This window comes from Macadamia integrifolia, unplaced genomic scaffold (genome assembly GCF_013358625.1).
Source record: "Macadamia integrifolia cultivar HAES 741 unplaced genomic scaffold, SCU_Mint_v3 scaffold2860, whole genome shotgun sequence".
Taxonomy (NCBI): Eukaryota; Viridiplantae; Streptophyta; class Magnoliopsida; order Proteales; family Proteaceae; genus Macadamia; species Macadamia integrifolia.
This window is the reverse complement of record NW_024869013.1, coordinates 15,721-28,895: the sequence shown is the minus strand read 5'-3', so window position 1 is coordinate 28,895 and position 13,175 is coordinate 15,721. Positions and strand designations below refer to the sequence as shown.

The 13,175-nt window shown below is 36.2% G+C and overlaps 1 protein-coding gene across 1 annotated transcript in view; it reads right to left on the bottom strand.

Annotated features, from left to right (window-relative positions):
• Positions 1-5,198: 5,198 nt before the first annotated feature.
• LOC122067351 (protein HEAT-STRESS-ASSOCIATED 32) overlaps positions 5,199-13,175 on the bottom strand; it is a 19,936-nt gene continuing 11,959 nt past the window's right edge. The window contains exons 2-5 of the mRNA XM_042631177.1: positions 7,207-7,398; positions 6,888-7,098; positions 5,736-5,959; positions 5,199-5,622 (exon numbers count right to left, since the gene is read on the bottom strand). Coding sequence (XP_042487111.1) covers positions 5,512-5,622; positions 5,736-5,959; positions 6,888-7,098; positions 7,207-7,398 — 738 coding nt within the window. The 3' untranslated portion in view covers positions 5,199-5,511. The remainder of the gene's footprint in view (positions 5,623-5,735; positions 5,960-6,887; positions 7,099-7,206; positions 7,399-13,175) is intronic.

Sequence of the window (13,175 nt, the reverse complement as noted above, 5' to 3'; positions counted from 1 at the left end):
TTGAATGAAGCAAGGCGACAAGAAGGGGGTATGGAGAGATCAAAATTTGCCACTGGTTCTCTCATGCACAGTATTAGGACACACCATTCAATTCCCCCATGTCCCACCTTCACTTTGCCAGCATGATTAGACCATCCTTGGCCATTTATCTCATCTGTAAGTTCTTAGATCTTAATGGGTAAGCAACCTTGTTGGTCAGTGATCCATCAAACAGCCAAAGCTGTACCCTGATCAAGATTTTAAAAATTAGAATTTGAATCTGAACTGGATCAAAATTAGTTTGAATTCTCATAAAATCAGAATCAAAAGAAGAGAGATTCCGATCTGATAAGCTGGAATCTTTCAGAATCTCCCATAAATGGATTAGAATCGGCCAAATCAACCGATCCGATTCCAATTTTTGAAATCATGCTTGGACAGAGTGGTTGCAGAGGATTTCATTGCAATGGAGAATTTTTATGTTTTTGAGAACAAAAACGAATTTTGAGTGTTTGATAAACTTGTTTTTTGGATTGATTTGTGCACACATTGTTATTTGATAACATGCTCCTCACTTTTGAGCTTAAAAAATTCTATTACTTTTGAGCTTGAGAAGAGTCACGCTTCTCACTTTTGGGATTTTTTATCGAGCATAAATCTATAATTTGTTGCCTTCACTTGTTTCTAGAAACGACGAAAAAAGTATTACTTGTTTCGTCATAGTCATTTCTTCTAACATAAATTTTCATAAATTCTTATTTATGTTTCTAAAAACGGATGGAATGAAACAAGATTATCAAACGTTTTTTACCCCGTTTCTCCGTTTCTCCGTTTCTAGGAACAGGAAAACGTAGAAACGCATTTTTAGGAACGTTGTAAAACGATGCCAAGTTTCAATCCCGGTAATTTTATTTTATAAGCATTGGTTTTGATTAAAGGTGTTAATTTCAAACCAAAATTGTTTATCAAACGATTCATACCAAACCGGTAAATCTGTTACCATTTGGTTCGGTTTTGATTTTATGTATTCTAAAAGAAAATTAATCAGATTGATTTCAGTTTTGAATTGATAAATTGTCGATTCTACAAATTAAATAAAACCAAATACACTGAACAAACAAACTGCTAGACCAAACAAAACTGATTTATGAACCGGATAAAATGAAGAACCGGACCTATTACAAATCATATAATAAATAAATAAACGAACCAATAATAAACCATGTAATGGAGCCAATTCTAAAATTCTACTGGACAATTATACGCCCAGCTATGATGTATAGGGTAGAATGTTGGGTGATAAGAAGTTACATATTGATAAGCTATGTGTGGCTGAGTGAGAATGTTAAGATGGATGTGCGGAAAAACTAGGAAAGATAAGGTAAGGAATGATCGTATTAGAGCGAATTTGGGAGTTACCCCAATTCATGATAAGCTTCGAAAAAATCGTTTGAGATAATATGGTCATGTTCAATAGAGGTTATCAGATGCACCAATGAGGAGTGATCTAATCCAGATGGAATGGTCTAAAAGAACTACGGGCAAACTAAAAATGACCATAGAAGAAATAATAGAGGAAAGACATACACAGATTAGGCCTTGTCCCGAGTATGATCTTAAATAGGGCAAATTTGAGGTCTAAGATCCAGGTAGTAGACCTAGTCCAACTTCGTTACTAGTTTTGCACATATGTTTCCTTTCTTTTACTTTTATTTTTCCTTTTCTTTGCCCGTGTTTGGATCCATGTAGTCAATCCTATTAAGTTGGGACTAGGCTTTTCTGTTGTTGTGTATAAAGTGATAAACCAAAACCTATTAATAATATGTTTAGATTTGGGAAGTGAAACCGATTAATAATCGGTTTGGCTTTGATTTCTATCAATTGTAACATGATCTGAATTGAACCAGACCATTTATTTTGAAACAATACCAATTAACACCCTTATGATCGGGTGGTAGAGCAAATTGGTTGTGTGGAGATTTCATTCTATTATTATCCAGATTTATCTCCCATAACCAAGAGGAATATAGCCCAGACCTCTATTAAAAATTAAAAAAAAAAAGAACGCTCCCTGATCATGCAGTCCCTTCATCAGCATGGGGCCAATGAGGGGACGCACATAGGCATCAATAGGTTGAGTTTTTTTGTGTTTTACAATGGAAGCATCATTTTGCCGCCCTCTCTATCTGGATGCTAGGGCCACGCAACTAGAGAGTATTTTTTTGCCCTTAAAATATGCAGTATTGTGAGTTCTGATGGAACTATGGAGATTCTTAATCACTGCCCGTTCTTTTAAGAGGATTGTAATTTCCCTGTCTACACTCTGCACATGAGAACAAAGATAAAGGTAAGAACAATTCCAAAATCTAAACTGGTCCCAGAGCAGTCACTGTTCAAAACCACTCTTCCCTTAATTGAGCTTCAGAAAGAGGAAAAGTTTGGAAAAGTTAAATAATTAAGGGAGCCCTAAGCTCCAAAGACAAAAAGAAGGGTGGTGGGAAAGAAAAGCTTATTATCAGCTTTGAACACCAACTTTCATGGGTCCTCCTCATAAAAGTTTTAGAAAAAAGGGGGGGCGGGGTGAAAAGGAGGCATGGAGAGGCGCCTCTGTGAATTCATTTAAATATAGAGTTAATATGGGACCGACATTCTTGAGTTTCTAAACACTGAACCAACCAAATCCATGAAAGCAGTAACAGTTAACTGACCTTAAACAATTAAATATATCCCCTAATGTTCATCAAAGGCTTTACTCATCAAACATGTCCTTTACCTATTTTATAACTTCTTAATTAGTATTATTTTTTGGTTTAGGCCATTACTTAGTTGGAAGTAAACCCTATTCCATTAAATGATCTATTCTTACCTCTCTATTTCGGTTGCCCCTCTTTCCAAGCCATTTCAAGGGCAAAACAAAACATGGGCCAAAAAAATTTAAGTATATTTATAATCTTTTTATGGTAAAAAACCAAAAAAGGTCTCTCTTCCTTCTCCCTTTGAAACGACCTTTCCTGTATAATGCTTCATCCCACACCCTCGGTTGGTGTCATTTATAAATTTTTTATGATACAATAAAAGAAAAACGCCTCTCTTCCCTCTTCAAAACCTCCTCTCAGACCTCTCCTGTATAATGCTCCATTCCACACACCCATTGATGCCTCACTCGGGCTGTGTGCCTCTGTCTCTTTAAATTAAAAATTAAAAATTAAAAATTAAAAATTAAAAATTAAAAATTATTTGTGAAGAAAAGGATCCTTTCTCCTCCATCATTGTCAAAATTTATGGGCTGATCGCATAGGCCCCTTTGTGATTTTGAAGGGTGAATGCCAATCAGTCCCTTTATTTCCTAGAACTCGTGTTGGGGGATAAAAAAACAGTTTAATATAAGAGAATTTTAGTAAGAATATAAGGAAGTGATTCTAATTACCCCATTTTGTTTTCACGGAGGAAGTTCATTAAAAGAAAAAAAAAACAGTTTAATATATGAGAATTTTAGTAAGAATATAAGGGAGTGATACTAATTACCCCATTTTGTTTTCATGGAGGAAGTTGACAATGCCGTATTGGCCCCAAGTTGTTTGGAAACAATAGTAGTATGGACTATGGACCACGGCTCCTCCTCTAGAGAGAGAGAGAGAGAGAGAGAGAGAGAGAGGAATCAAATTGACATCATCACCTGGTTCTTGGGATCGTTATGAAATAAATGATTATGAACCTTTTCCTACCCACCTACTGTTTTAAACATTAATGTTCAAGCATCGTACATATATCTTCAAATTACTTGCATTCATTCCTAGTTCAGCATTCTAAAGCATTCTTGTATGATTCAACCAAAGAAAACCAACAAGATCTGTACTCTGTAGGGCGTCCAATAGGGAATAGTCCACATCCCAAACCAATAAATATCATTACCATGACCCACTATTATCATAAAAATTATTACAGAAAGCCATCCCAGTAACAACATTCAAACTTAATATGATCCAAACCAGAACCGACCGAATCTTATCACAAGTCCTGCCCATCCGATAAGTGTACAGACTGATTCCAGCCCAATTAGAATCAAAATCAGCTGAGGCCAATCCTGTTTCCCGATTTCACTTAACTGAACATTGCCCTGGAGGGACCACATGAACATAAAAGTAGAATCCAAGATAGCATTCTCAAAAGATTGCCATTGACCTTAGCAGAAGCTTACAAATTATAGTAGCCGTGATTGATTTCCCTGGTACTGCTTTGGACCTTAGCAGAAGCTTACAAATTATAATAGCCGTGATTGATTTTTCCCTGATACTAATTGAGGTTTGTGCAACCTCAGAAAATTCAACAATTTGCACAATAGAAAGGTGAATCAATCAAGGCATGAAACCTCACAAGTACAAATCGGTTTATGACCTCCCATAGGGCCCAGTCAACAGAACCAAATGAAGAAAATACCCACATAAGCATGTCAATCCAAAATGTCTCTCTCTAGAATAAATAACTATCCTCTTAACTCAACCACCTTTAAGCCAACCAGGTATGTTTCACATAAAAACAACCAAACAAGAATATATTCAACAGCTTCCACTTTCAAAGGACTACAGAAAAATAAAGCATCAACATTTCAGGACAAACAAGTAGGTGTGGAATTTAATGCATGAACACATTTTCCAAGCAAAGAGGAGAACCCAAGTAGTGATAGGAAACTCAACAACTCTTCCACTTCAAACTCATAGCCAGAATACCATCTCCAACTGTCTCAAATCTCAGAATAAACCACCCACCAAAAAAAAAAATATATATATATATATATATATATCTCAAATTTAGACCTGGATTGTTCATGATCCGGTTTAAGTCATATATATAATCAGCACCATATCGCTGAATGTATGTAGTTCTCCTACTCTTTAACACAGTTTTCCGTCTCAATTTAATTACACTGAAGAGGTCATTTCTTCCCCCTATTGTTTGCACAAGCAACCAGGCCAATCAGCTGAACTAGCCTCCAAAGCAGATGAACACACTTTAGCTTCCATCTTGATCTCATTCTCTCATTCTAGTTCTTCAATTTTTAATTCAGTGTCCTTTTCGGAATCTAAATAGGACTGTAGACCATGACTTGTCATATTATTCAATGATGCGGACAATATATTGTTCACCTACTATCTGATAGAAATATTTCAGCGAACTCAAATGCATATATATCGGAAAAAAAAAAAAAGTGCAAGCTTCAATAGTACAATATATAGATGAAGATTTTTATAAAAACATGAAGCAATACAAGTTGCAACAGCAAGGTAGCTCTACCACAAGCTGATGGTCGCAGGCTTGAATCAGGAAACAGCCTCTCCGCAGAATGGGGGTAAGGGCTGCCTCATGCACTAGACACTACCTTTTTAATACAAGTTGCACCATTAAGTAATGGGGCAAACTTCTAGTATGGTTTATTAATCCGTTAAAAGAGTACAAAGATACATGATATTAACAAATATCAGGGTAAACAACCAATTTCTAGTTTAAACAGATACATACAGATATAGTGCCATTTCAGAACAGAAAATATGAGGGACCTAGAACTGACATGTGGTTTTCACCCAAGCTTCGTCCTCGAAGGCACTCCAAATCCATCACCTGGGAATGATCCACAAATAGATTCACCTGAAAATGTGTCCCAAAAGAAAAATATGTGCATTTTGTCAGAGTTCAGGATCCAAGGCGTCCCAAAGAATATTCAAAGAAGAAAATAGATAAAAGAGAGTTGAGGACAGTACTCTTGGTCCATAACATTTAATAAACCACTCTGAGGCTTTGGGGTTTGATACTTCAAACATAGTCCTCTCGAGTCCCAGGCGCCCAATGATCTTTGCAACAATGTCTGCACGCAGAGAATCAGCATGTTTACACACATCATCTGCATCTATCATGATCATGTCTGCTCCAGCTTCCAAACATCTCTCGGCCCTTCTGATCAACAAGTCCACATCTTCAACAGTTTCTGCGGGAAAAAAAAGGGCAAAATTTACTGTATAAGCATGGGAATTATTCTACTAGTACAGTAACATCTCTCAAAACCAACAATATCGGAAAAATTAGGAGTACCATCCAAAAAGGCCTTACCAATGGATTATAAGAACAATATAGCTACATGTCATATAGTAAGGCAGTGGAATGATCCCAATAGAAAAGTATAATAGTGAAGACCTTGTGAGCCTCAACCACGAAAGTATTCTAGCATGGACAATCTAGAGAATGGTTCCCATGCAACCCCTTACACCAGAAAATCAATTTTCATAAATGGTCTTTGTTACAATATCAGAATTAGAGAACCAGTACTAACAACAAAGAGTAGAGGAGGAGAAGAAGAATGAAGGATGAGGGAAAGAGGACCATCGCTGGTTAGGGAAACAGTCCATGCGATGGTCCTTTCCCCCTCATTGCCTTTATAGATAAAACCCCAAATCAATTACAATACCACAGTAGTAGTTCTCTAATAGAAGTTGAGAACAAATAGAAGACTAACTAAGCCATCGACTAACAATTAAAACAGGACTAAACTACTTAATGCCGCAGGACTTCAACTAATGACTACACTACCACAGTGGGCTTGACAATAATACATCGGCGGTATTAAAACATAACAGTCATAATCCCAACCCTTCATGTAGACGACCACCATAATTTTGGTTTCTCCAAGAACAATTAATCATTTCAAAAGAATAAAAATAAAGATGATCATAATAATAGTCGTTGATACTTATAGTCTTTATATTCATAGAGAATGTAAAGCAATTTTTATTCTTGCCAACACACTGGAAATGCATTCTAACCAGTAGTTGAACTCAATATAGCACTAGATTGGTACTCAATTATATTTGCAACATAAACATATAAAACTGCAGATAAAGTTTCTAGTTTCTAAGTACCAAATGTTCGGGGAACTGGAGCTACATATGCCCCAAATGCTCTATCCCCAAAACTTGGGATGTCAGACTCGTCAAACTTAATAGCAAACTGAGGCTTGGCTTTCAAACCACCACTCTTTATCATGCGTACAAATCTCAACAGAGCATCTTCTGGAACTTTAAGTGTACCAACATTCAGCTCAATTGTGTCAAACCCCAGATTCTTACATTCCTGTGAGAATCAGTCAAAAAGGAAAATTAATGAAAGAAAAAACTAAATACATGTCCAACAGAATCAAAATAACAAAAGTAAGCTTTTACTCTTTTACTCTCCACAAACCTCGAGATATTGTTTAAAGCTGGATGGTCCTTTGCGAAGCAAATGTTCAGCCCAGTCACCTGTACTGACATAGACATCATGTCTGTGGGCCATGTCAGTTATTTCTTTGATAAATTGCTTTGGCATCAGACTGTCAGAGCCCCCTGAGAACTTCAACCCATCAACAAACTGTCCCATTGACTCTAAAATTTCCTGCAACGATGCTAAACAAGTATCAGAATCAGTAGGAAAGTTTATCAGAACTAATGTGATAGAGAACATCTTAAACCAGGGATACGATTAATAGTGAGAACCCCAATAACCAGAACCCTTGTAAACGAAATACTCCCATGACTGCGAAAAAAGCAGGAGATTTCAAGTTTGGAAGAGGATCCACTCAACAATCAGATCCCCAAAAACATGAAGTAGTGGTTCATAATATTTTCAACCATGTTCCTATGTTAAAGGACCCATGTCATTCCATTGAATCCAACCACACGTAAAGCTGCAGGATGCATATCCAGGCAATGTAAGATTAGCTTTCTTCATTGGTAATATGATGTCAGTGGCATCAATAACATAATAACAGCTCATCTCACCCAACCCCCCCCCCAAAAAAAAAAATCATTACTTCAAATATCCAAGTATTATCCCCTCAGGTTAAAAAATTAGTTCAATCAACTTGATAATCATTATCTCATACATGCACCATGAAGCAAAAAAAGGAGGATATCTTGGTGAACTCATCATACAGCATCAATTCCCCTCGTCATAATGTCTCTTATCTCATATTTAATGTATCTGAAATGGATGTCTAGTTCCTTGTAAGCTAACTTTTTCTCTTACAAGTGGAAATTGACTTTTATGAGTTCAGTCCTTGCATGTAATACTGGCAAGTGGGAAGACAGCAAAGCTATGATGTAGTAACATTTAGATCTAGCAGAGGAAATAGAAACTGTTGAACACACGCACTATACGGGCACTATTAGAATAGAAATATGCTTTGGATGATGCCAGTAGTAAGATGTATGTAGTATCAAACCTTTTAGATTTTGTTATGAAAGATGGTTTAATTTATCAAATTAATATGCTTCTAGTTTTGACTGCCAATTTGGCAAAGAAAGGCATAGTCCTACTAGATGATTTTGTGGCTAGATCTCTATTAGAGAGATTTTCGATGCCCTGGAAAATAACACTTGATCAAATAATCATCTGAGTAAATATTGAGGAAAAGAACCGGAAAAGAACAGGGTTGAAAAGGCCAAGGAATTCAAATCCAAGGCTAATCTTGTGAAGTCCGATAAGAATGAGCAGTTCAAAAAAAAAAAAAACCTCCATGCCAAGAAGGAAAACAAATTCAATAAGAAAAAAGGGAACATCTTCATGCGTGGCAAGCCTGGTCACTTTAAGCATGATGGCCAACAACCCAAAAAGAAAGACAACAAAAAGTAAGGGTGAACCTCACAAAGGTGGAAACCTTTGCAGCAATTTTGACTGAAGTCAAAATGGTCGAAGACCAAAAGCAAGTATACATGGGTGCAACTAAGCTCATATGTGAGAATTGGAATTCATTTTACAACTGTTCAACAGTTGATTCCAGTGATAAGACCTACATGGGTAACTACCAAACCTCATGTGCCATCTAGCAAGGGCCAAGTAACTCTGAAGTTAACTTCTGGGTAGACACTTGTGCTCAAAGACATGCTGCATATACCGGAGGTTGGTCGGAATTTAGTGTTAGGACTTCTCCTCAACACGGAGGGACTGAAATTGTCAATAGAGTTGATAAAGTAATTGTGTTTAGGATGACGTCTATGTGGGGAAGGGCTATTTATCAAATGGGCTCTTTGTACTTAATATTTCTGAAATTATAAATGGAAAACCAAGCATCTTCTACATTAGGGCACCATAGTGCACCTTACAAAGAGACTTTCTGATCTAATTCTCATAGAAGGTAATCCAAAACTGAGTAACTGACAGTAGACAAATATCAAGTTTGTGTGGAGGCTAAGTTTGCTAAGAAGCCTCACAAGTCGGAAGAAAGACAAAGGGATCTACTAGATTTGATGCATAGTGTCCTAGGTGACTTTCAGTCACATGAGTCAAGACAAGGTAAGAGGTATTTCATTACCTTTACAGATGACTTATCTTTATGTGACAAGATATATCTCTTAGGGACCAAGTAACCAGATATATCTCCTAGGAACTAAGGATTATGAAATAAGTGCTTTTATGTCCCTCAAATTGGAGGTTGAAAATCAAATGGTTAGAAAGATAAAGAGGTTGAAAACTGATTGAGGGACTAAATATGGAACTTCAAAGTCTATCAAAAGTATTGTGAAAAAAATGGGATTATATATGAGATCACAACCCTATATCAACCTGAGTCAAATGGAGTTGCAAAAAGGAAAAACAGAACCTTGAAGGAAATGAACTTCATGTTGATTAGTTCAGGTTTACCTTACACATGTGGGGGGAAGCCTACCTATCAGCTTGTTACATCCTAAATAGAATTCCTCATAAGAACAACCACCTTCTACCTTTTGAATTGTGGCATGGGAAGAAACCTACCTTGAAGTATTTAAGGATTTAGGGATGATTAGAAAAAGTAAGAATACTTAAGCCTAAGGGAATTAGGACCCAAGACATGTGATTATGTGTTCATTGCGAATGCACAAAATAGTGCAGCTTATAGGTTTTTGGTGATCAAGACAAGAGAGAATTTGTTCGACGCCAACAGCATTATTGAGACAATGGATTTTGAATTCATTGAGAACATATTTCCCATGAGGAAGGACTTGCCTAGTGTGGAAAATTTTGGATTTAATCTAGTGAAGGTCGATTTGAGGAGAAATAAAAGATAAAGGAAAGCCACCAACTTGGGTGATGACATGTTTAACTATTTTGTTGAACCTCCTACATTGTTATTATGAAGCAACAACTCCCCCCCCCCTTTTTTTTTTTAGCTATTAAAAGTGAGTGGACTCTATAATAGCAAATCATACATGGGAATCGGTTGATCTACCAATGGGTTCCAAGATTTTGGATACCAAATGGATATTTAACAAGAAATTGAAACCGAACGGATTTCTTGACAAATTCAATGCAATATTAATAGTCAAATTTTTAACCAAAAGAACATAGACTACTTTGACACTCTTCTCCCCACTTGTGAGAATAGCTACCATAGGAATCTTAATTCCTATTGCTTCAATTCATAAATTAGCGATACATCAAATGGATGTACAATTTTACATGAACAAGAACATAAAGTATGTAAACTAGTTAAGTCCTTGTATGCTTTAAAACGAGCACCTAAACAATGGCATAAAATGTTAATACAATATTGATATCAAATGGATTTTACATAAATGTAGCTGATAGGTTTGTTCACAGTAAATTCACAAATGCAAAAGGTGTGTTTATGGTTCTATATATTGATGATATATTTATCGTGTACCAATCTTGAGGTTTGTTGGATCAAGAAAGAAACTCTTGATGTCAAATTTTGATACAAAGGACATGGGAGAAACTAATTTGATTCTAGGAAACAAAATTATCTTATCTCAGTCTCATTTTGTAGAGAGCATACTCAAGAAATATTGATACTTTGAATAACCTCTGTGAAGACAATTTTGTTTGTCAGGGATCATTTACAAAGACATAAGGTGAAACAGTATCCCAAAAGGAATATTCACAATAATTGGTTCAATGTCTTACTTGATGAATGCATTAGACCCACAATAGCAAGGCAAGTTAAACCAATATGCTCACAATCCAGGTATAGAACATTGGAATGCTCTTGTAAGGTTGATAAGGTATTTGAAGGGTACCATAGACTGTCCTAAGAGGGCGGACCTCGGCGTCACGGGTTCAAGTTGAAAAACAACCTCTTCATGAAGTGGTAGTTAATTGCGTACATTGCATAATTGTCATGGCGCTAAGGCGAAACAAGGCGACGGAGGGCTGTCTAAGCGCTTAGGAGACTAAGGCACCCAAGTGTTATTTTTATTTCCCCTCTTTTTTAACTTTATTTAGTATGTTACATATACCTTATATCATAAAAAATCAACATTATAGCACATCAAGTCATCCAAAATAAACATTATTCTCTTGCATAGTTAGGCCCCAAGGAGAGTTGAACTCATGACCTCTTAATTTTGAGGTGTTGGTCTTTGCCAATTGAAAAACCCCCCTTGGGATATCAAAAATAAACACTAAGCCACATCAAATCATCAAAAATCAACACTAAATCACATCAAGTCATAAAAAATCAACATTTACAGAAATGTTTTTGTTCTCGAATAAGTTTGACTGGTTAAATGATTTTATTTTAAATGAGACTTTTTGTATTAGGTAGATCAAAACACCATCTTTCCAACAACTCTAAGATTATTTAAGTCTGAGTTGTAATGACAAAGTTATGTTCCAATCAAACTTATTTTAAAGCAGAAATCCTATTAAAATCATCTGAATGAAAAATGGACATCAAAACTAAAGATAATTTTACCACACTTCGATTTTTAGCGATGTTTTACCATGATAAGATTCATGAAATTTTCAAAATTGAAAAAAACCTTAGCATATGAAAGTTGAAAATCACCCTTACAACCAAAAATCCAGATTTTGTTCTTGAACTGGGGGGGTTGACTTTTTGTACTTTCGGAATTTTTGAAACTAGTTTTTCTAGATTCAAAAAAGGGGTATTTTCTTATTTATGAATAATATCTTGAGTAACTGATTTACTTAAATGATATTTGGCATAAATAAGTTCCAAATTAGAAGGCGAAATGCAGTGCACTAAGGCGACAGTCGCCTAGGCGCTTGGATGCCAAGGTGACACCTTGGGGACCCCTCGACAACTACAGTACATTATAACCGTCCCCATACCCCATACCCCATACCCCATACCCCATAGTGGTAGGAGCCCCATGCATTGAGTACGCCCTTTTTATAAATTATGGCTTACACCATCGTAGTAAACCGGCAATACTTACAGGGTATTGTGATGCAAACTAGATTTCGGATATAAAGGAATCCTTGGCAAGTAGTACATACGAATTCACATATGGTAGTGGAGCAATTTTATGGAAATTTATTAAACAAATTTTAAGGAACAAGATCCACTATGGAAGTAGAGTTTGTGGCTTTAGAAAAAGTTGACATTGAAGTCGAATGATTAACCTAATGCAGCATATTCCCTTCATGGCCAAATCATGTGCCATCTATATTGCTTCATTGTGATAAGTCATATTGCAATTGTCAGGGCAAAGAGTAAGGACTATAATTGTAAGAGGAGGCGTATACATCTAAGGCATAATTTGATAAGGCAATATATTGAATGAAGATAGCTATCAAACTTGTAAGGTCAAAAAAGAATTTGGTGGAGATGTTTACAAAGGCTCAAACCACTAAGATTATACATGAAAAATCTAAAGGAATGAGCTTAAGGCCTATGGCATGAGCCATATGATGGATACCCTACCTACATGAGAGGAGATCCCTAGAATTAGGTCCAAAGTATAAACCAAAGTCACCTGATGACTTGTGCAATACTACCATTTTTTAGCTCATTCTGATTAGATGTGAAGGTATTACTCACCACAATAAAGGAGGATGATTTTTAAACTCTAAATTAGCCATATTTTATCAATGTGGGGGCGACTTAACTATAGTGCACACTATGGGCTGACCAAATGGGTGTAGGAAGTATGGCCACTTCCAATGAAAATTTTAAAGGCAAATTCTCTAAACGTACATTATTCTAAGATGGAGACAAATCTGGATAAGGATGTCCACATATCCAAAAAAGACACAAAAAAGGTTGAATTGTAGGTTAGGGATGATAAGTTAGTCAGCTACAACACTAAGGGAAGATTCAAAAGTATAACTGATGGGGACATCAAGACGTACAGCTGAAGGAAGAAGAAGACCCAACCTTCTTTGTGGTTGGAGGATTAGGAGGAAGAAGAAGAAAGAAAAAAAAAAAA